Consider the following 24,029-nt stretch of genomic DNA (forward strand, 5'->3'; position numbering starts at 1 on the left):
GCAACGTCACCATAACAGATACAATTTTTAACACGACTTGGCACTAAAATTTTCACAATGAAAGCAGCGGAGGCACCTTTTGCTAAACGTATGCGGAATCTCCTTGCAATTATAAATTTCCCAAGAAATGAGAATCACACCAATAAGGTTCATCTTCTACATTTCCAGACCAATCCCACAGTTTTGTGCGTAGTTTCGATACAAAATCAATGTTTCCACCAAACAATTTTCGTGAAGATCAGTCCTGTTTAATATAGGCAGTCAATATAGTAAGTTTCGGTGTCATTCTTGGAAAATGGTGGCGTCTGAAGCTGTGAGCCTGGCTATTTCAGTCGCCCGCTTTGGCAACACGCCGCGTAGACTTCCCGCAAGTGGTGAAAGCCAAATGGAACGGCTTCAAACATTGCGAGACCTACAAAAAAGAAGTTTCTTACATTTTTTTGTCCAAAAAGAATTTTTCGTTTTCGTGACATTGCATGGCCTCCCCTGTCAGTGGATCTGTGACAGGCAACATTTTTAAGGAGTCTTTTGTGCAAGGAGGGATATAAATAAGTCTAGCATATTTAATGCATCGAGCTTAGAAATGTGAATAAATATATTTTTAAATTAGTAATATATTACCTTTTTTCTCTTTAAATGTTCCCTGATACATTCGGTTTTTTAATCTAAAATAGTTTAGTCAGTCGATTTATGAGATGAATAGTCGATTTTCTCTTGATGTTTCTTAACTGCGCAGACACATTCACATCCCTACAAACGTCAAATTCATAATTGCAAAATAAATCAGATCGACAGATCGAAGGTCTTTGTTTTCATTTTAATTTATTGAAATTTAAGTTTAAAACTTCCTTTAAAACCCTTTATAAGTCAATAAACAAGTATATTAACACGTGTTGGTGCCACAACTAAAGTGATTTATTTGGAAATTTCCTTAATGACGTAATAGAGAAGGGGTGTTACGATGAGCGAAACGAAATCTTTCGTAAACTTCTCGTGTCAGCGATGTTTACAGCCTCTAAAGCTGGACGAGTCTCTCAACAACCTCGGTGAGCATACCATTGCCGATTTAACACTACAGATCCGCCGAAACAATGAGGTCGACTTGGATATGCAGTCTACGAGTTTGGAACACTACGTTCCACCGTTTCGTATGTCAGAGTCTGGGAACGGCGCAAATGGCTTCATGGTCATCTCGGACGGCTGGGAAACAACCTCCTTAGGCCACCAGTTACACGTCAAAGCCACTCTATTCGATTTACTGTCCAACAATTCTGATGTTGACCATCCTCTTTGCGATGAATGCACAGATACGCTATTAGAACTCATGGACAACCAGTTGAGGCAGACAGAGGCTGAATGGAAAGATTACAATGACTATTTAAAAAAGTTAGAGGATGATAAAGAAGATTTGAATTTGGAAGGCCTTGAAAAAGAGCTTGAAGATTGGAAACAGGAACAAAGCAGATTATTGCAGGAGTTATCAGCATTACAGAAAGAAGAAAGAGCTATGAAGGAAGAGATTGAGGTGCAGGAAAGAGAAAAAGAGAGATTGGAGAAGGAACAAGATGTATACTGGAGGGAATACACTAGATATCGGAAAGATTTGATGACAATTGAAGACCAAATGAAGTTTTACGAATGTCAACTAGCATACACTCAGTCACAATTAGAAAAATTGAAGAAAACTAATGTATTCAAGGCCGCTTTTCATATTTCAGATTCTGGCCAATTCGGTATTATTAATAATTTCAGACTCGGTCGCTTGCCATCTGCACCAGTTGATTGGTCTGAAATAAACGCCGCTTGGGGCCAAACCGTCCTCCTACTATCTTCTTTAGCCAGAAAAATCTGTTTTAACTTTCAGCGGTATAAACTTGTGCCATATGGTAATCATTCGTACATTGAAGTATTAGAAGACCAGAAAGTGTTACCGTTGTATGGTTCCGGTGGTTTCCGTTTACTTTGGGACACAAAATTTGATGCAGCAATGGTAGCGTTCTTGGACTGTCTTCAGCAGTTCAAGGAGCAAGTTGAAAAGGGTAATACAGGTTTTTGTCTACCATACAGAATAGATAAAGGAAAGATAGAAGATACAGCCTCTCCTCCCCATGCTTATTCAATAAAGATTCAGTTTAATTCTGAAGAGCATTGGACCAAAGCTCTCAAGTATATGCTTACTAATCTAAAGTGGGCCTTAACCTGGATTTCCTCACAGTTTAGTGAAGATAAACTGGAAAATTCATGAACATTACATACTCTATTCTATAAAACCTTTTTTCACAAACCTATGCTTAGTTTAAAAGTTGCTAGCTAAAAGATTATCCAACCTCTTTACTTGCACTACTTTTTGAAATATGTGTAAAATTAAAAAAAAAATGTGCAATCCCATTGTTATTTTTGTTGTTATTTAATATACTGGATATTTAAGTTTTTGTTACAAACAAAATGTGTAATTATGTTTTATATTTGTTGTTTCCAATGTTCAGTACAATGCTGTGATTCTCTATGTTATTATTTCCAATTTGTGTATAAATAAGTAGCCTTCGTTACTATATAAATAATATATCTAGCTCATAATAAATCTATTGTAGTATTTATTCAACAATATTTTATTTTTCCTTTGTAAACTAAACTTCTCAGAAATAGTCGTATTACACGCTGTGTGTAACAGAAAATTGTAAAACAGTGACATCTGTTGTTCCACATTGGTACTAACGAAATAGCTTTAAAGAAGTCTGGGAAACTAGTTCTTATAACAGAACATAGATGTCGCTGGCATACTTTTCACCTGTAACTTTAACCGACTTCAAAAAGAAGGTTTTTAGTTTGACCTGTATGTATGTTTGTGCGCGATTATGATTGCATAGGTGGTGTTTGTCAGACTGAGGAGGGTTTAGGTAAGTATCTAGGTATGTTAATGATCAGTTGGTTATTATTTTTTTGCAGTCGGCAGCTGGCATTCAAAACGCACCTTTACCTTTAAGAAATACTGTGACTCCATCAACATTCTACAGTAGGTACCTACACAGTTTCATACATCTCATATTTTCCTATCTACAGAAAGCAAAGTCCATTTTCTAAATAAAAGGTACCTAGCTTAGGTGCTCTTACTTTGCTTGTTGCTTGCAAAGGACGTTCCAGTAATTACAAACATTGTACGTACCTTTGTGACGTCATCGAGCGCGGGAAACGCTCAAAGGCGCCATTTTGAAAACGTTTCGTAGCTGCGCTAGACTCTGTTAGAGGGCAACGTTTAGTTCCATGTATTTTCGTCAAGAAGATTTGCTCTCTCTAGTATTTGTTTGATTTATGTCATGTTAGGTATGTAGCTTCTGACTGCAGTTTCATCTGCGTCTCTTGGGAATTATTTTACGCACTCGGATATAAAAAAGTAGCGTATAGCCTCTTACGATAATGGGATGTCAAAAAGAGTTATATTTTTTCAAATTGGACCAGTAGTGCTTAAAACTAACACACTTGTCTACTTTATAATAAAATTATTTTCGCACTTTCCACGCACATTTTCTCAATATCGTGTCTATGTATGGGTCGTATGTATTTGCTTTCCTGAAAATAAACTGTACCTAGGTACCTACCTATTGAAACAAGGACAGGTTACAGTTTTATGTCACGGTCTTACTTAGTTTGCTTCAATTTTGTCAGGTTTTAAACTTAAAAAAAAACCTAAAATATACATAGACTTTCATTTCATTTCCAACATCATGAACTTATTACCTTTGTACCTAACTAAGTACAGAAGTACGTTATAATTTATAATACAAACAGTGAAAAGCTCGTCATTGTAGAGTTTTCAATGCATTTAAATTGACTTATTTATCCTAGACGCCATGTTTATTCAAGTTTTCAACTTATTTCACTTATTAGCTCTGTCTTTCTGTTTAAAGGACCGTGATTTGTATTCCCTTTTCCTTTCTACTTATTTTTACTGTTAGGTATTTGGATGAATGTCTGTCTACTTTCAGTAGAAAATTGAAGTTTCTAAATGTCTACTAAGGCAGGCTCTACAATTTTCACGCACATAACAAAAAGTCAAATCGTTTTAATTGGAAGAATTTTCACAAACAGTCATGCGTATTTGGAGCGTGTTTGGATGATCAAAGCGTTTACTTTATACTTAAACTTTTTTGACGCGATAAATAATGACATACCATTTTGGAATCCCAATAATGAGACGAGTCTCATGCTTTATTTGTGGGATACACCTCGCTAATTGTTATTTTATATATTATTATAAAACACTTTCAGGCAAGTACCAATGTAACTTTTCCAATAATTACATATGTCTTAGACACCAATGACTGTGTTTCGGAGGGCACGTTAAACTGTAGGTCCCGGCTGTCATTTACCGTCCTTGGCAGTTGTTACAGGTAGTCAGATGCCAGTAAGTCTGATACCAGTCTTACCAATTGGTATTGGGTTGCACTGGTAGCTGCCAACATAGTTGGGAAAAGGCTCGGGAGCCTTTGATGATGAGGAAAGCGAAAAAAAATCTGATAAGCTTAAAATATATCAAGTCAAGTACTTACTTCTTATGTGCATGGCTGTGATAGTTCGTTAGATCTTCTGTTCGCTCCTGATAATCCTAAGATATGCGCGCCCAGCACGCCTGCTAACTTGTCCTACATGGTCTTGAAAACATACGGGATTCTGAGATTTTTTGTGCCTGGATTTCTTAGTGAAAAAAACCATAACGTTTCTTGGAAGCCGGGTAAAATAAAAGTAACTTATTGATATACGCCACGGACGTATTTATAGCTTTGACAAGGGGGGGTCCACTAGGTGAAAAAAAAACAGTTTTAGCTGCGACTAAAGCTTTCACTTACAAACGCAATGTTTAGCGTTTACAAAACGCAAGTACTCTATTATTTTGTTGGTAAGTAAATGCAAAGAAAGACATTCACATGCATGCCTATGTAGCTATAAATGCGCGAGCGAAGCGAGCGCGAAATTTTTTTTTATACAGGGCATACAGTTTCTGAATACGCGAGCGAAGCGAGCGAGAAATTTTAATTATTTTTTAAGACTCAGAACCCACATTACGTAAAATGTAGCCCAAACTTACTTGACTTTTTGTTTTTTGACAAATGCAAAAACGAGGGCATATAGGTCCTGAATACGCGAGCGAAGCGAGCGGGAAATTTTTATTTAGTCTTAAAAAAACTCAGAACTTAAATTACGTAAAATATAGCCCAAACATATTTTTTTTCTGTTGGACAAATAAAAGGGATATATACGTAAGACGGATAGCAACGGCGCGCTGGACCACTTGGATTGCCTCCAGGGACCACTGGTGGACCACCGGTTAAGAACCACTGGTCTAGAGAAAAGTACGCGGTGACATATGTCTATCACTTAAGGTCATCATACTACTCGTATATCCATTTTACTAGTTACTTTTAACAACCGCCCTGTATGAAGTCGCGGGCTACATCTAGTTTATTATGAGCAGGTTATAAGTTTTACAGCGGTATTAAAGTCTAGTATTTGGGTTCTTTCCTTATAAAATGAATAAGAAACTTATCTTCCGTCATTTTAGGACAAGACCAATGGGGGGAGTCCGGACCCCCTGGACCCCAGCCTTATATACGTCCATGATATACACACTAGAATATTATGGGAGTCTAATATCACCATAGGTTAATAGATAGATTGATTCGGGGTTTTGGGTATATCTTTTTGAGCACATAATGATTTTTTTTACAAAAGTAAATATACCTGAAGGTGAAATTTTCCCCATAAACTGAAGAGTAATCTGTTGACCGAAATTTTTATTTAGTTTGAATCAAAACAGGCCGACTTTTACAGTCTGTCGGTCTCACAAGAATAGTTAGGTAAGCATAAACCGATACTACATAGCCCACACAGAAAACTATGTATCTTATCAATTTCAGTACACAAATTCTCTATAAAACATGAGCGGACCAGCTCAATCAATAGACCCTTTGTGTTTCTACACAATTTGCACTCTGATCACACGACGCTCGTTCACTTTTGCATATAAAAGGCTTAGAGTCTCAACCTTTGTAGTGAGTTGCTAACATAATCTGTTTTCTAGTGCTATGTACTGTTCTAGTGGTTTGGACTTGCTAAACTCTTTGTTTGGACGGTGTAGGAAATGACTGAGGTTAGTTTATGAAAGAATGTGTATGGAAATCATGGCTGTACGATTGTTCTAAAGCAGTGGTTCCCAATTTTTTTGTACCACTTAGCTTTCGTAAATACCTCTTATTGTAGTAACTTTAGGTAAAAATTTAAATACTTCAATTATTTTATGGGTTGGGCTACCTACCTACCAACCAGATAAAGCGGCTTTCGACTGTGATTTATCAACTTGTATAGGTACCCCTTATTACTGAAAACTTAAGTAAAAAAAAATTGTAAATGGGGGACCTACTAGTTAGATGAAACAGTCCCCAACTGTGATTATTCAACTTGTTTTAAATGGCCCGACAGCTTATCTGTGAAGTGAAACAAAACAATATATTTTCGTAGCAGAAATTTATAAATAACAAAAAAATACATTTAATGAACACAAAAGTAATCCAAGTTTAAACTAAGAAAACTTTCAGAAATACTGTGTAGGTAGACACGTAATTAACTTTTACAAAACTAAGTAATTTAAAAAATCTCAAAGAAAAGCTTAGCGTACCTATAATATTTACTTATTCAAAATGTATTCGTAAAACGTGCGGCTGCTTGGCACGTTATTAAATGCAAATGCATGTAAAACAGTTTCGCTGTAAATTATTTAAAGTTTTTAATTAGTTGCCTCGTTATAAATGAACAATATTTCGAGTTAATTTACGCTCCATGTATTCCTTTGTTCATGCAATTTGTTACAGCATAGGTACTTTTACTTTTAAAAACTTAAAATAATAAACCACTATCTCAACTAACAGACTTTTTGTGAGTCTGTTTCTTGGAAGGAATCAAATAAAGACCGAAAAAACATGTTTATGGGCAATTAAGGGAGGTGTATTGAATTTCCAATATTAAATCTAGGTACGTCAAAATAGTTTTCTTATGTCATGTATTGTATTTTCAAAAAAACAAATCCGAACTGCACCTTTTCTCCTTTTCGGGAAGTCGATTAAAAACCATAACAATATAGGTGGCAATAGAAATAGGAATGAAATATAAAACAAAGGCAAAACAAGAAAAGAGAAGAACAACAAATAACAGTTTGAAACGAAAAACTTTAGAGTCGCCTTGTGAAGCGACTTTGAAATTTTGACGTCGTCATAATGATGAATAATATAGTGGCAATGTTACCACCAGACACTTTGATAAAAATTACAGAAGGTTTGATTAAATTGAAGTTTAATTGTATGTGTGAGAATCTACGGTAAGTAAGATTTGTAAATATTTACTACTAGCCGTTTTCCCGCGGTTTCACCCACGTCTCGTGGAAACTTCTGCCCTTACCGGTATAAAATAAAGCCTACGTTGCCCAGGAAGAGTGTAACTTTCCATCCAACGGTGAAAAAATTTTTCAAAGCGGTTCCGTACTTTCAGAACCTTTAGGGTACAAACAAAAAATGGTTTCTTCGTTATTATACATAGTACGTTGCCCGGGTAACTGGGTTGAGGAGGTCAGATAGGCAGTCGCTCCTTGTAAAACAGTAGTACTCAGATGAATCTGGTTAGACTGGAAGCCGACCCCAACATAGTTGGGAAGATGCTCGGAAGACGAAGATGATGATTTTTATTCTATTTACTTTACAAGAGGTAAATTCAAAAACTTCCGACCTTTCCACTGCGGAAAAGATGTCTAAAATATAAAATAACGTCGATTTACAATGTCATTAGCACTGGCCAGTTAACCGAGTTTATATTTCAGAACACAACCTCAATTACCCTTCTGTATTCCATTTTCAAACATCGTCACGCTGTGAATCAGTCAAATTGACGTGACGCGTCATAACGACGCGCTCGCCGCCGTGACAAATGGCGGCCAGCGCGTGGGCCGATAGACAAATTGTTTGTTCTAGAGACTGCATTAGTCCTAGGACAAAAATATAGCTCTGTAATATACTCGTATTTCCCTGAGGGTGGGGTTATTGAGCTTTAGGTAGGGCTAGTGATAATGTAGTAGTTTGTTTTTTGTGCGGAAAGTGTCGTTTATAATTTGTGAGACGGTTGCAAATGTCTAAATTGATTGTTTATACATTTTATTGATGTTGGATGTAAAATAATATATAATCGTATCTTTAGGGTTTATATGACTTATTTATACCTACTCTGTATACTAATTTAATAATAGAAAACATGTTTTGCTTTTAAATCAAAGACTCGGAAACTACTAAAACTATTTGAAAAATTTCACCATCTCCGAATAACTCGGACTATATTTTATCCTGGCACGGAAAGAAGTTTCCCCGGAACGCGGATGAAACCTCAGGAAAACAGCTAGGTAGATCATGTAGGTATATTTTAAATGTAACTACATCTAAAAAGAAATACGTTTATTGGTTCATTCTGAAGTATAAAGACAAAAGGAAATAGAACTTTTATTTTTTCACCTGAGACTGAATTTCAAATAAATTCCAAAACCAAACACAAGTAAAACCACATCAAAATAAAGCCCCCGTTACACGAAACTAAATTGAATCCCCTAGCGTTAAACCGTTTCGTGTAACGGGCACAAGATGGCGTCTTTATGGGTAGATAAATATCGGCAAATGCGTGCGGATAGCCGATAAGGAAACGTTTAAATACCGTTCGAAGCGGGAAATTTACTTTATCTCATGTGTTCCTGTTTTCTTTAAGAAATAGCGGAAAAAACGCTGTCGTTGCCCGATAATGTAGTATCATTATGGGATGTAGAAGATAGCGGTATAATCTATATTAATATTATAAAGCTGAAGACTTTGTTTGAACGCGCTAATATCAGGAATTTCTTTACCGATTGGAAAAGCCAGACAGCCTTTATCGAAGAAAAAGGTAGGCTTTTTATCTGGGCGCAAGGAGTGGTTCCCTGTTCACTGTTTTTGCGTGAAAGAGAAACAAACATCCGTACATACTTTCGAAAATAAAATAGGACAAAAGAAAGATTTCACACATAGGCAACACGCGAAATACATCATGCTAAATTATCATCTCTCTCAAAGCGCAGTTTGGAATTGGTTATATCAGGAATGTCAATCTATTTCGTCCAATGTTCACATCACTAATAGACTGCCAACGTTTGTCAAAATGTGCTATAAATAGACCCCGAGCCTTCGCTTCACACTGAAATTCTAATGGCAGACTAATTTATCGTTTGCTATCGTTTAAATGCGAAATCTCCCAAGTTAAATGAGACAGAAGGCCCACATTTATTGTGAGCAGAGATTTAACCACAAGCTCCTCAATCAGTGTAATAAACATAATTAATTTACTGTGAATTTCTATAACATATCTATCTATTGGTTTGATTAATACAGACAGGAATTTGAAATGAGTTGTATGGGGCTAACAGTCTTTAGCAAGCAAGACAACAATATTTCTATAATATTGTTGTCTTATTGTTGTCAACATTATAGAAATGCTCAGTAAATTAATTATGTTATTTAGAATGGTTGAGGAGCCTGTGGTTACGTAACAGCCACGAAATTCGATCGATCATAAGGTTAAGCATCGCTTGGAGTAGGTAGTTGTTTGACCATCCCGTCATGACTCCTCCGGGTTTTTGGAGGACCACTCTTGTGAAACATAATCTTTGCTAATAATAATTTGAAATGCTGGTCTTTGACGCAAAACCTCGTTAACTAACTAAAATTAGGTGCATTTGGTAGGTACACAGGATAGTCTAGAATCTACGAAGGGACACAGGCTACTTTTGATCAATTGTTTTCTCGGGACGCGGGTGGAACCGTAGAGAACTGTTAATTCTTAAATTAAACGTTTTATCTAGAACTAGATCTTCTGAAAATGTCTGTACAGTAAATTATTTGAGCAGCATTTTTGCCTTATTTCCTCTTTCACCGTCACTGCTAAACCAGTTTGTGATTTTTTGAACTTTTTCTCATTGAGATCGAGTAAAGTGAAGTCCACTCAGGTATTAACCCCTTATATCCTCTTCTGATCGACTGCTCAACAGAGAAACGGGATTACGAAGAGTGTGAATAGCCTGGGTAAGTTTGTTTGACTTTTAACTTCGCACCATTTAACTTTAAGCTGAAATATTTTCAGTTGTCGATTCTCAAATGTTTGTGTTTTGTAAGATACGGGGTAACGGTGAGAATGTGTCAATAACTTGGTTGTGTGTGTTTGTTCCAACTACGTACTTTGAGAACTACTTCACGCATCCGGGAAAAAGTAACCTGTAGCATCTCTCGATAAATGGACTACTCACTAGTAGTAAAAAATATTTCACCTACCACTGAAATATTTTTTCAAATAGGACAAGTAGTTCCTGAGATAAGTGCGTTTCAATCAAATAAAGGAACAAACTCTTTAATAGATTTTGAAAAGAAGTAATGTATGCACATTATTTAAATCTATATTCAATCAACAACTTCATTTGAGACTATCGACGAACTAATCACTTGAACTCGCTTGCTATCTTTCTAGTTATGATCAAACATGGATTTATCTTTCAATCAATTCTCTCCATCAACCAATTATACAGAATCAGCTATGGTAGACGTTTATGGGTTTTTAATTCAGTGTCTGATGAAGACATGGGTGAAGCCACATGGATACTGAGGATCAATATATTTGTCAGTGTGTTTCTTGTGATTCGACCTTCAGAGTTCCCTTCGTTTTTCGATGATGATGATTTGAAGGTATTTTTTTAAATGTAGCACAAAAAGACGGGGTGTTGTAAGTTTAATATGTCTTTCTGTGGTAGGTACAGTAACTCCCTAATGGATAAACCGATTTTCGTTTTCCGAGTGTTTTTAGACATACTTTAAGACATTTTCAATTCTACAGGTAGTTACTGCATCGAGTACTATTTTATACTTGGTTATTATTCTTATTATATTGACATGGTTATATATAAGAGCCCTTTTCACAGGTCTTAACATAGTGTAGAGTTACGATTCATATATAAATTAGTATGTATATTACCTATGGGATAAGATCATATTTTTTGTACATTTTCAGGATCTGGGCGTAAAAGGACACAAGTCCCAATACAATCCACCTACAGCAACAGGACGGGTGCGTATATACAATTTGGTTTCTGATATAATAAAGCACCTAATAATGTGTTCCTGTCGTCGACCACGGTAACGGTTCTCCCTAAGCATTTACGTAGAGACAGGTGCGCTCTCTTTTTCGTCATTCCCATATCCCAATAGGACGGAAAAAACGTATATTCAAAATTAGCTGACACGATCACCACCTATCGTAGTTAATAATAGTAATTAGGTATGTTTACCTGGACCCTGTGCCCGATATCTGTGGCCAACTATTTTTAAATGTTATTTATTTTATATTTAAGTTTTTTATATGTAAGAAAATGAATTAACGAAAATCACAAGGTATATTTGTAATTTTCAGTCTACAGACCATGGTCCGGGGTACGTCCCTGCCCCTCGGAATGATGAAAATACTGCCATCATACCTCCGAACGGACTGCCTGTTGTAAGTATTGTGTTTATGTATAGTAAGCTATTTTGTAACTAAGGCTAGCTAATGAATCTGAATGGAAAATTGGTTGTGACTAGCTTCCGCCCGCGGTTTCACCTGCGTCCTGAGATAACTGCTTTCCGCAGCTGGATGGTGACAAAAACTATCCTATGTCCTTCTCCCGATTCTGAGCTTCCTCTCCTCTAATTTTCACGGTTCAGCCATTCACGCGTAATGGCGTGACCAAGAGATATTGGGATTCACATAAAAAAAACTATTTTCTAAAAATGGAACTAGATTTTTCCCGCGGTACTACTTGTGTCCCGAAGGAATTAGTTCCCGCAGCGGGATAAAAGAAGTCGATGTACTTTTTCAGGCTCTAGAATATCTGTTTTCCCAATGTAAATCGGTTCTGCAGTATTATCGTAAACGCGTGACGGATAAACATAGTTACTTCTGCATTCATATAATATTAATAAGGACCGTTGACTAAATCTTCTTTGTGCACTGTATTATTATCTGTTCCTAAACTTTTTCATTTGCCATTTTCAGCCATACAAGCCACCACAAATGTTTGTAAGCGAACTAAACATTCAATATTTTACACAACTTTTTAAACATTCAATATTTTTTTTTAACATGAGAAGAACTAAAATACACCTTTGTAATTTCAGAAAAAGAAACCTTTCAATCCTTATGTAAGTATTAAAACGTTTTATGATCATTTGTACAATTTGATTTCTTCCCGATTGGTCCTAATAAAATATTTTTTACAGGGTCGAAGCGATCCTAAAGACCAAAATATTATCCAACAAATGGTAAGTATGGTATTATAATACAAATAGGCGTTTTCCCGCGGTTTCATCCGCGTCCCGTGGGAGCTATCATCATCATCATCATCATCTCAGCCATGGGACGTCCACTGCTGAACATAGGCCTCCCCCTTTGATCTCCACAGATACCTGTTGGAAGCTACTGCTCGCACCGGGATAAAATATAGCCTATGTTACTCGCAAATAATATAGCTTTCTAATGGTGAAAGAATATTTAAAATCGGTCCACTAGTTTTTGAGTTTATCCATTACAACCAAACAAACAAACAAACAAAGTTTTCCTCTTTATAATATTAGTATAAACTACAATTTGAAAACTGAAAATGGTTCGGTTATCGTTAAGTTAAATGCTGCAACCCACCATAAGGCATCAATTCTATGGAGCCTAGCATCCCAGTCTGAAAATAGTATTAAATATGCAAATTAATTAGTTTCTTCTCCATGTTTTTATATAGGAAGAAGAAGAAGGGGAATCAATTTTCCCTGAGGATGATGGGAAAGCGTTCGGAGGGGATGACTTCACGGATTTAGATCAACTGGTAATTATATTATTGGTAGTAATTTAACTACTGGTAATTTTACAGATGGTAGTACTTTAAACACTGGTAATTTAATTGATGGTACTATTTTCTAACTGGTAATTTTTATAGTCGGAAATAATCCTGAATATTTGGCCCTATTTTTTCATTTATTCATTTTAAATATTTACACTACTACATTTATTATTTTTACAATTAAAATTTTAAAAAACTATTCTAGTAAAAAACCTACATATCCTACTTAAATTACATATTTATAAAAATAAAAACTAATACTGCTCTATTTATATGGATGACTTTATATCACGTATTTTTTGTTTTCAGCCGAAAAGATTGACTGACACTGGCAAGGTCCACTTTTTATATTAAGCCTGCTTTAAAAATCTCCTAAACCTTTGATATTCAATTTTTGAGTTTTTCATTTAACTTAACAAAATTAAGTGCGAAGAAGTATATAAGCTAACTAGCTTCCGCCCGCGGCTTCGCCCGCGTAGAGTTCGGTTATATCGCGTTTCCAAGAGAATTCTTCAAAAGTCCGGGATAAAAACTATTCTATGTTCTTTCCCAAGGTCAACTGTATATATCTCTGTACCAAATTATATTAAAATCAGTTCAGTGGTTTAGACGCGAAAGTGTAACAGACAGACAGACAGAGTTTCTTTCGCATTTATAATATTAGTAGGGATTAATATATTACTACTTCTTTGCGTTGCGCATTCGGATAAATTTTTTTGAAAGTAATTGCTTGGTTCCCTCTCTTGTCTTTTAGGACTACTTAATATAATATTGTATTATGTTACAGTGGGATGAATTCAGAAAACTAGTAGCTATGGAAGGGGTAAGTACTTATAGTAGACTTTTTGTCTCTCTTTTGCGATTTTCTCTTTTGCGTCTCGAAGGAACTACTTTCCCTCTAATAAATAAAATATATCCTGTGACACTCACGAATTCATTGGTATGTACAATGTAATTGAATGTGAAATATTAGTTTTTAAAATCTGTTTAGTAGTTCCAGAGATTATCCGTACAATCTCACAAACGGTATTATATCCTTATAAAAATTAAAATTATAGCAATAAATAATATAGAATACATTTGTTTAGTACCCTGCACCCACCCGGTAAACCACATTACCATTACGATTTTTGCAATAAATAAAGAAAATGGTTTCATATTGAATTTCTATTTACAGGAGAAATATAAAGACGGAGAAATTATGGAAAATGTAAGTTTAGAAAGTTTTACTCTTTTTACCCACGACGGAACGGAGCAGGTATATGCGTTTAGGGTGAGAGATGTACGTTTGTGGAAATATTCGCTGTCATAGAGATGTCCCAACTATTTATTTATTTTAATTAATGTACTGAAATGCCCCTTCCTTATTATGATACATTCTAATAATTGTTATTTTCAGTGGGAAGATGATGCACATATGTGGGCTGTGAGTAGTTGGTTTTAACCGACTTTCTAAAAAGGAGGAGGTTATAGTAAAGCTTACGTCATTCCATAAGAAATATCTATTTCAAACTAGGTGACCCAATAAACTTAGTTTCGTTTAAACCCTCCCTAGACCTTTACAAACATTTTAAAGCCAAATCGGTCCAGCCATTTTCGAGTTTTATTTGTAAGATTGTGACTCATCATCATCATCACCAGCCTATCGCAGTCCACTGCTGGACATAGGCCTAGAGATTGGACTACTGGTCCACCATTTTAAAACTTCTGCGATCTCATTCTTTAAATTAAAAATCATTTACAACAAAACTTATTTCATAAAACAAAATTAAATTTCTAAACTAAAAACTAAGAATAGTTAATATTCTAATTCAACAATTCAATAAATCATTCACTAAATGACAACCAGACTGAATAAATTAACTATAATGTACCTACCTTTGTTAAAACAACTTGAAAACTTTAAAGTCGTTTTGTGAAAAACGGCGAAAGTATAATCACGACTTTGTTCTGTTGAGTAAGCGAAATAATGAAAACTAATTTAAATTTCGCAATTTCAGGGTTATTCTAAACATCTTTTACAAAGAAGTGCTCATCAGGTGAAAATGTACATTTATATAGCTTTCCTCGCAATTGCATCGCTTCCTTTTTTGGTGGGAAATCATCAGACAACCCCTCCTGCTGTGTGTGCAGCGTGAGGGAGTGTCAGATTCTTACTGACTAAAACCCAACATGTTCCTTCTTAAGCCCTTTATGTACCAGGGCCGCGGTAACTCTTTCGAACTCTTTCGCAGTTCACTTGCTTCTTGAGGGTTTTTTCTACTTCTCAAACTCTTTAGTCTAAATTCCACAAAGTCAGAGGTCGTGGTTGAATAGTGGTTCTCCTGTTTCTACAATATGAGAGTGCGGTTTCGATTCAAGCTCAGGCAATAACCAATGTAAATTTCTATGAATGTAACTTCTGTGTCCTGGATACCAATGACTGGGTAAAGGTAAAATAAATCAATTCTTAACCGAATTCCCAATACGGATCTTTGCTTTTTTTTCTTAATTATTTGCAACTAGCTTCTGCCCGCGGCTTCGCCCGCGTAGAGTTCGGTTATATCGCGTTTCCAAGAGAATTCTTCAAAAGTCCTTCTTTCTCAAGGTAATTTTATCTCCATACCAAATTTCATTAAAATCAGTTCAGTTGTTAAGATGTGAACGCGTAACAGACAGACAGACAGATAGACAGACAGACAGTGATAATATTAGTAGGGATTTGAACTATTCTTCTTTACTTACAGGAAGAGAAAAAAGCTATTGTGAGTTTAATTCAAAAATATTTATTTCATATAAAATAGGTAATAGATATACCTAAATCTTCAAGTCTGTCAAATACTATGCTGAAAATTGGTTCAGCTAAACACACACGCATACATACAAAAAGGTCAACCTGAGAATATTTTTTGCTGGGGAGTTTGTTGCGCCACTTCTTCATCCCAGCAAAAACACATAGGAAGTGGTGAAGGGCGGGCGTTTTGGGGACTGTCTTTTGTTTTTGACGTTCGAAAAGTGCTGATTTATCAGCCTAATTTGAATAAATGTTTTTGAGTTTTTTTTTTAAGTCAATTAAAAACTATTGTTTGAGTATCTAAACATTGACAAAATACTTGTTAGGTAAAAGCTTGAATATTTTTTTTGGAACTACGCTATTCTGATTATGCTTCAAATTTTGATTGCGCTATTCTGTCTATTGTGTTTTTTTTCTAGGGCCGAATGAGGCCAAATTTGCCGGTTGGCAGTCCAAGTCATGGGGTAAGTTTATATTTTATGTACATGACTTTTCTTATATGAACGAACATTAGTTGTTTTTCATTTGATCTTATAGTCAGGAGGACGAGGAGGCAAGACTAATGGCGTCCACGGCCGATTTCGGCCACGGCGGCTGTTCTCATTTAAGGAGATTAGCCAGCTGCGCAGGACATATTATAGTGCACGAGCATTTGCGCAGACACAGGTGCACTCCCTATTCCTTCACTCTCATAACCCGATGGGACGGCAATCCGACACGACCGGAAAGAGATCAGGCGCAGGACCGACATTTACGTGCTCTCCGATGCACGGGTGAATCAATCACCAACTTCCAGACTACGGGCTGCTTTATGAAAGTTTAAGAAAACCCACAAAGCGATTTCGGCCCGACCCGGGAATCGAACCCGAGACCTCGAGCACAGCAGCCGCGCTTGCGACAACTAGACCAACGAGGCAAGACTAACCAAATAGTATATAATTTCGTAAACGATCGATTCGCCTGTGACTTAGCCACGGTGTATTATTGTTCAGAACAGTAATTTTTACTATTTTATTGCAGCTCTCAGCATATTGGAGTGACAATGAAGATGAAATCCCTAAGGTTAGCTATATCAGTATTTAAGTATAACTTTACTATTTACACATACATGCATATGAACATAAAACGTAATGCGGATTGGCCTCAAAAAATTTGAGAGCCTTTGCCCAGCAGTGATCGGTGCATTTGAAATCATCCTCCGAGCCTTTTTCCCAATCATGTTGGGGTCGGCTTCCAGTCTAACCGGATTCAGCTGAGTACCAGTGCTTTACAAGAAGCGACTGCCTATCTGACCTCCTCAACCCAGTTACCCATTTTATTTTATTATTTAAAATATTAAATTAATTTCCTTGTGGCATAAATTTAGTGTAGGACGCCCTGCTATATATCACTCGTTTTCCAAGTCAATCTGTCGCTTTCTATAAAACACTAGTACCCTATATCTCTCCGATACTGTTGAACGCCGATGTTATTTTTATAAAAAAATATCTTTGTTTCAGGGTCCGATTAATCCTTCACAGGTCTGAGCTTTCAAATAAATGATTTTTTGTTACATTTGAATCTTAGACAATTTAAACAACCTTCTTCTTTGCTAAAGGTACCACAGCGCCACATTCTTTAAGAGCTGTGCTCGAATGCAAAAGAGTTTGACGACCTCGATGTTGCAATGGTCACCATGCCGGACTGCCGAACCTGAGATCCCGGGTTCGATTCCCGGCTCAGTCGACATTAGTGTGATGAGCATGCATGTTAGCCGTGGCCTGGGTGTAATAATATGTATTTAAAAATATGTATATATAGCTATATGTAATGTAGCTATATGTAATTTATCAGTTGTGTTAGCACCCATAAAACAAGTTAATTAATAACTTAGCATGGGGCTAACTGACCGTGTGTGAAAAGGTGTCCCGACATTATTATTATTATTAGTTGTAATCGAAGCTACATGAGTTGAGCTATCCCTATTAGTTGCGTTGCCTCGCCCCCTGTTCTTAAATTCGCAGAGTTTCTCATGTAGAGATTTGTGCATGCAATCTCTAGTTGGTCAAACTATCTAAGAAATAAATACTGTCTAAAACATCTATTCTGTTATACAGGATTCCACTAATCAGGCGGTAAGTGTGCGTTTATAATTACGCGTCATTTGTTTATGTTTATGTGTGCATTAAGAATAAACAAATAAAGAACTACAACTGCAACAAGTTTATTTTTACACAGTATTAAGGCAATTTTTCCCTAAAAAATATTTAAATATAATATAAGCAAACGTAATTCAGTCTTTTGAGGCTTCTCTTTACCAACAGCATAAACATCAGTTTTCTTAAAACAATTACTGTTTTCACGTTCAACTTTCAAGTAAACAATTGTCTAAAAACTAACTAAGGACCTTGAGATTATTTTTTTTTTCATGATATTCAACTTTTGTTATGTGCAGAGTCCATGGGAGCAATCTCCAGCCGAAGGTGAAAGGTTTGATTTCCAGAAATACGGCGTTCAAGATCCCAGCGAGCCTAAACCTCAGACTGGGGGCCCAGGTCCAGGGATGCCTTTCGGTCCAGCCATGGGCCAAAGCCCTGGAAGTGGTATGAATATGGGTGGACCCCCTCCTTGGGCACAAGGTGGGGGTCCACCAAGAGGTCCCCATCGGGCTCCCGTTGAACCAGGTGGCTCTCCGCCCACAGGGATGAAACAGGGTGGCCAGGGGGCAAGTGGTATTTTCTTGGGTGGTGCTCCACCCCCTGGATGGCATCCCGGTAAAGCTCCTGGGGGTACGAGTCTGGGTTTGCCCCCTACTGCACAAACTCAGGGCGCTAGCGGGGGAATGAACATGGAAGGAATGCCTCCTGGCATGGGTCAAGCTGGACCACATGGTAGGGGAATGAGCATGAATAGACCACCTCCGGGATGGGGTCAAACTGGGGGTCAATTACCGGGTGGGGGTATTAATATGGCTGGACCACTTTCTGGAGTGGGTCAAGGTGCGGGTCAATTACCGGGTGGGGGTATTAATATGGCTGGACCACTTTCTGGAGTGGGTCAAGGTGCGGGTCGTATACCTGGTGGGGCAATGAGCATGAACGGACCACCTCCGGGATGGGGTCCAGGTGGGGGTCAAGACCCTAGCGAGGGTATGGATATGGACGGACCACCTGCTGGTTGGGGTCAAGGTGGGAGTCAAGGCCCTGGTGGAGAAATGAGTATGGATGGACCACCCCCAGGATGGAGTCAAGATGAAGATCAAGATTCTGGTGAGGAAATGAGCATGGAAGGACCACCCCCGGGTTGGGGCCAAGATGAGGGTCAAAGCCCTGGTGAGGAAATGGGCATAGATGGACCACCCCCTGGATGGGGTCAAAGTGGAAGTCAAGGTCCTGGTGAAGATACGAATATGGAGGGACCACCTCCAGGATGGGGTCCAAGTGGATTTCAGGGCTCTGGTGGAAAAATGAGTATGAATGGACCACCTCCAGGATGGGGTCAAGGAATGGACCAAGGCCCTGGCCGAGGTATGGGCAAGGGTGGACCTCCCCCTGGATTAGGTAAAGGTAGGCTCCTTGTGCCTGGTGGTGGCATGAAGATGGGTAAACCACCTCCTGGATGGAGTCAAGGCGGGGGTAAATTTCCTGGTGAGGGTATGAACATGGGCGGACCACTCAAGGGGTGGGGACAAAGACCTGGACCTGGTATTAATATGGCTGGCCCTCCTCCAAACTGGGGACAAGGTGGAGTTCCGCCAAGAGATCCTAGCCTTGGTCGTGGCATTCCCAAGAGTGGAATGTCTAGTTTTGGACCAGGTGTGCCGAATCCTTTAGGTGGTTTAGGCCAAGGTGGAGTTGCACCAAGAGGTCCTAAGAGCCTGGATTTTGGTATGCCCAGGAGTCTATTGTCCGGTTATGGACAAGGAGGGCCCTATCCTTCAGGTGGTTTAGGCAAAAGTGGAGTTCCACCAAGAGGTCCTGGCCTCGGTCGTGGCAGTCCCAAGAGTGGATTGTCCAGTTTTGGACCAGGTGGGCCGAACCCTTTAGGTGGTTTGGGCCAAGGTGGTCCACCACAACCTCAGGGTCCGGTGGGACAGCCCATGAAGGTGAATCGACGACAAATGGAAGAAGATATGCCAGAATATGTAATATATTTTCTTATTACTAGTTTTATAATGAGTCTATTTTCTTAAAGTGCAAGTCATAGTAAAACCATTCCAAAAACAAACAATTAAAAATATTGTCTTACTGCAACAAAAAACAAGAAAAGAGAAAGGTTTACAAAAACGTAAAATCTTTTTTCAGGGTAATCCAAACGACAATCTAATGGGTCCACTATATCGTTCGCTACCCCCTGCATCGACGGTTTATTACAAGGGTAATAACCCAGATCTACCAGAAGATAGATTACCAACAGCCCAAGATGACAGATGGATGCTTCCTGGACAAGAACAGCCTGAACCAACACAATCTAACGAATTGGAGTTGGATGACTTGAAGCGATTACAACCTCGCCCTAATATGGCGGGATCTTTCGTTTTGAGTGAACCTGTTAATACCCATCCTGTCTTTGACATGAATGCGCGACCTGATAGTATGCCAGTCCACTCGGGAGGTAGGATGCCCGGACCTGGCTCTGAACGGGATTTTCCAAACGGCTACATCCCACATGAACCTACTCCGCTACAAATGTACCAAAATATCATGCATTCAGCTCAAAATGACGCTAGCCAAGAACGGGTTAACGCCCCGTTTGGTTCAAATTACCCTAAATCTATGGCAGAAGCTCTAAGAGGTGTGAATATCCCAGGAGTGGGTGATTTTACAGATGCAAATCCGGAAATGCAAAAGGCGCTAAGAATGGGAGGACCTGGTGGATTTCAGGGTCCAGGTGGACCCGGTTCCGAAAGTAATTCTAGGGTAGCTAGGGAGAACGCGAAGAGGGGTCCTCCGGGTGTTGGTTACAATAACTGGGGTAGCTCAGTAATGCAAGTTCGCACTCCAATCATCGAACCTCATCCTCGACCCGGTATGGACCGTGCCCGCTATCCGGAATGGAAGCATAACGATGAGCTACCAGAATATCAAGATAGCCCTAAAGGTGGTGAACAAGGGGCTTGGCAAAGTCCAGATGGTTCGTCAGGGTTCAGCCCTCCAGGAGAGCCAGCGTTTCAACCCCCTGGGATGGATGACGGTGAGGGCTTGGAATTGCCCCAAGGAATGCATTTAGGCCCAGTATCGGGTAAAGATAGGCCACCACCAGAGGCAGCCTATCCGGATGACTCGGACATTCCCAGTTCGGTTTTAGAAAATCTAGCTTTGAGACAAAAACCTGAATCAAAATTGAGTAAGGTCGTAAAAATGGCGATAAAATACTCAACCCCGGAAGAAGATCAAGGTGGATTTAAACCTAAAAATAGAAATCTGGTGAGTAGAAAACTAGTAAACCGACAAATTAACTGACCGTTTTTTGGTGCAGTTGACAGTTTCTGTCAGTCCGTACAAACAATGGTATTTTCCCTTGCTAAGTTTGTTACAGCCCCTTGACTTAAAGGCGCGGCTCCACCGCAGTGCACGCTGTGCACGGACACGCGGCGCATTTTAGCTGCGTGTATTCATTTGTTTGACAACGTGGGTCTACGTTTCCACTGAAGTACACGAATATGACCCACGACTATGTATAGCGTGGCACGGCGCACGGGTAGACCCACGCTGACAGCGTTGAGCTACGTAACCGCTTACAACTGCTCTGCGATAACCGAGCTGTACATAGTCGTGGGTCTTATTCGTGTACTCCAGTGGAAACATAGACCCACGTTGACAGCGTTGAGCTATGTAACCGCCTATTCGAGCAAGCCACGCGTGTATCAATGACGTCAATTCATGCGTAGCCTCTCCGTGGGTTGCAGTGGACACAACCACATACATTTTCTTACAAAGCGAAGCTTAATACACGTGCGTAGCCTCTCCGTGCACCGCGGTGGAGCCGCGCCTTAATTCGTGAATATGTTACAAATTGTTATTGGAAGTATCATTCATTAAACTTTATTAATTCCTCATGACAGCCCAGTGGATACGCATTGATGCAAATAGCACAGCAGAAAGTTACGGTAAGTAATTTTCTTTCATCATCATCCTCCTGCCCTTATCCCGATTTTATTTGGGGTCGGTGCAGCATGTTTTCTCCTTCCATACTCTTCTATCTGCCGTCATCTCACATGTAACATTCTTTCTTACCATGTCTATCTTTCTTTATATGTTTTCAATTTGTTATTCTTTTTAGAGACTGACATTAAATGCCAGTTACAATCTGGACATTATTTTTATTTAAAAATAAATTGACTCAGCTTTTGTTGCTCTGTGGCGTCTTCTATAACTTATAAAGCAGAAGGATTTAACTTTTAAGTATTGTTGTTATTTCGATAAGTTTATAAGTATATTATTATTTATAAACTGATATTGTTTACTTATAATCAAAAGGCGCAAGACCACAACACGCAGCTTCGAGAGCGAGCGCCATTGGTGAGAAACTCTGTATTACCACTATAACTCGTTTTTATGTCGTTTTCACATTTGCTGTGTTCATTTTTATTTTTTGTGTATTCGATTTTGAAAGTTTTTTTCTTGTTCGAAACGTTCATTATTCTATACAATATGAAGAAGTTTTTTTTATGATTTTTGTGATGTACACGGATAATCATAATTGTTTCTGACTATAAAAAGCTTCAGAAGGCGGAATATTTAGATTATTTCCTAAGGACTGGGGCCCGATTCTCCTAAGTTAATAATGTCAAAATCTAATAGAAATTGAATCGCAATATGATCGCAATAGCAGTCTTAACCATATCGGGCATTCTGCTACTAATATAAGACCAATCTTATTCCAACGACATTCCATTGGTTTGCGATTGGTGTGCTATTTTGGTGATTTTGGTCTATACGGTAGTTTGCTCTACAATCATATTGTAATAGTAAATCATTTGCAGACAAAATGATTCATTATTGAATGACAGAAAAGAATAAAAACGTTTATTTCAAAGAAAAAATAGCGGAATGCCACATACGTTTCAATCGTAATCGAGTCGGGATTGGATCGCAGTCGAACGTGAATCCTATGTTACTTAAGTAAAATAAGGAGAATCGGGCCCCAGCTCATTTCTTAGAAAACTACATGGACCTAGGTAAATCATTTCTTGAGAAATGGATATTCACAAACAATGAAGTTGATATACTTTTTTGACGGCAAACTCGTGGCATTATGAAAGTTTCAATTATTTTCGAGAATGGTGAGTTTAAGGTGACTTTACCACATAGTAGGGGCTGCCTACCTGTAACTGAAATAACAACAGTTGCCAATTAAAGATTATGAAACTGATTAATTATTGGATTAATTAACGATATAAATGATGGTTGCTACAAATTACTGGTTCGCATGAAATAATTTCGATAAGGCTAAGACTTGTTTATTTATTCAGGTAGAGAATTTGTATCATTTAAAACTTAAGATTTTGGCTATTGTTATTTGTAATAATTCAATTTAACACATTCAACTTAACTATGGTAAAATATGTTTCCTGTAACCTATACTAGTTATGATTTAAGTACGAAAAGACGCATAATAAAAGGAAGTTTTGAATAATTATCAAAATCATTTTTACAGGTAACAACAACACCACATGTAAGATGATTTCATTTTGAATTTACAGCAAGAGTCATTAAATCAATACGCTGATGATGATGATGTATTTTGTTTACTGTGAAAAAACAAATAGAAAGTCGAAACGAACGTCGAACTAATGGACGAAAATTAAAAATTCAGGAAAATTGGTGTATAAAGTAATTCACGATATTACAGGTACCAACTAAAGAAGAAATATTGAAGGGTTTGCCTCTATACGTAAGTCAAGGCATTTGTTAATAAAAGTGCAATGGGGCCTTTTTCAACAATTTTATTTTTTTGAATCTTAAAAAGTTTTCAAGTTTTAGTGATTTTGATATTTTACAGGATGATTTCACTGCGCCGATACGTTGGGTGACGTTAAATTCGGTAAGTTTCTATCAATTTATTAGGAAAATGATAATTTTTGTTAGTTCAGAATTTCATAAATGGCTTATCATAAATAATATGCTAACACAGTGCGCCACTGCCTGTCAGTCTGTTTGCGACTAACTCCAAAACTTCTTTGCTTTCTTCTTTAAAGAAATATTCATGAGGAGGATATTCTAAGGTTTATGTATATTCCACGCTTCACTGGTGGGTGGTGGATTGTAAATATATATTTTTTATGTTTTATAGGCTGATACAAGAGAT

At 37.9% G+C, this 24,029-nt stretch overlaps 2 protein-coding genes across 2 annotated transcripts; both read left to right on the forward strand.

Moving 5' to 3' along the window:
- Nucleotides 1-764: 764 nt before the first annotated feature.
- Nucleotides 765-2,597, forward strand: LOC124643079 (beclin-1-like protein). Its single transcript, XM_047181924.1, has one exon. It carries the CDS (start codon nt 962-964, stop codon nt 2,243-2,245), a length of 1,284 nt encoding a protein of 427 aa, XP_047037880.1. The 5' UTR covers nt 765-961; the 3' UTR covers nt 2,246-2,597.
- An 8,088-nt stretch (nt 2,598-10,685) lies between these two features.
- Nucleotides 10,686-23,636, forward strand: LOC124642886 (collagen alpha-1(I) chain-like). Its single transcript, XM_047181635.1, has 14 exons — nt 10,686-10,790; nt 11,113-11,169; nt 11,512-11,595; nt 12,255-12,278; nt 12,869-12,952; nt 13,755-13,790; nt 14,145-14,177; nt 14,367-14,393; nt 16,160-16,204; nt 16,761-16,802; nt 17,837-17,854; nt 18,175-19,863; nt 20,024-21,145; nt 23,574-23,636. The coding sequence occupies exons 1-14, from the start codon at nt 10,686-10,688 to the stop codon at nt 23,634-23,636; spliced, it is 3,429 nt and encodes a 1,142-aa protein (XP_047037591.1).
- The last annotated feature ends 393 nt before the right edge of the window (nt 23,637-24,029 follow it).

This window comes from Helicoverpa zea, chromosome 26 (assembly GCF_022581195.2).
Source record: "Helicoverpa zea isolate HzStark_Cry1AcR chromosome 26, ilHelZeax1.1, whole genome shotgun sequence".
Lineage (NCBI taxonomy): Eukaryota > Metazoa > Arthropoda > Insecta > Lepidoptera > Noctuidae > Helicoverpa > Helicoverpa zea.

What these genes read in the sequence shown, in the direction of transcription:
- LOC124643079 (XM_047181924.1), top strand. Translation starts at nt 962, where the DNA reads ATGAGCGAAACGAAATCTTTCGTAAACTTCTCGTGTCAGCGATGTTTA.
- LOC124642886 (XM_047181635.1), top strand. Translation starts at nt 10,686, where the DNA reads ATGGGTGAAGCCACATGGATACTGAGGATCAATATATTTGTCAGTGTG. An exon ending in CACCTACAGCAACAGGACGG is followed by an intron (nt 11,170 to 11,511) that starts GTGCGTATATAC and finishes TGTAATTTTCAG; the next exon opens with TCTACAGACCATGGTCCGGG. An exon ending in ATGATGCACATATGTGGGCT is followed by an intron (nt 14,394 to 16,159) that starts GTGAGTAGTTGG and finishes TTTTTTTTCTAG; the next exon opens with GGCCGAATGAGGCCAAATTT.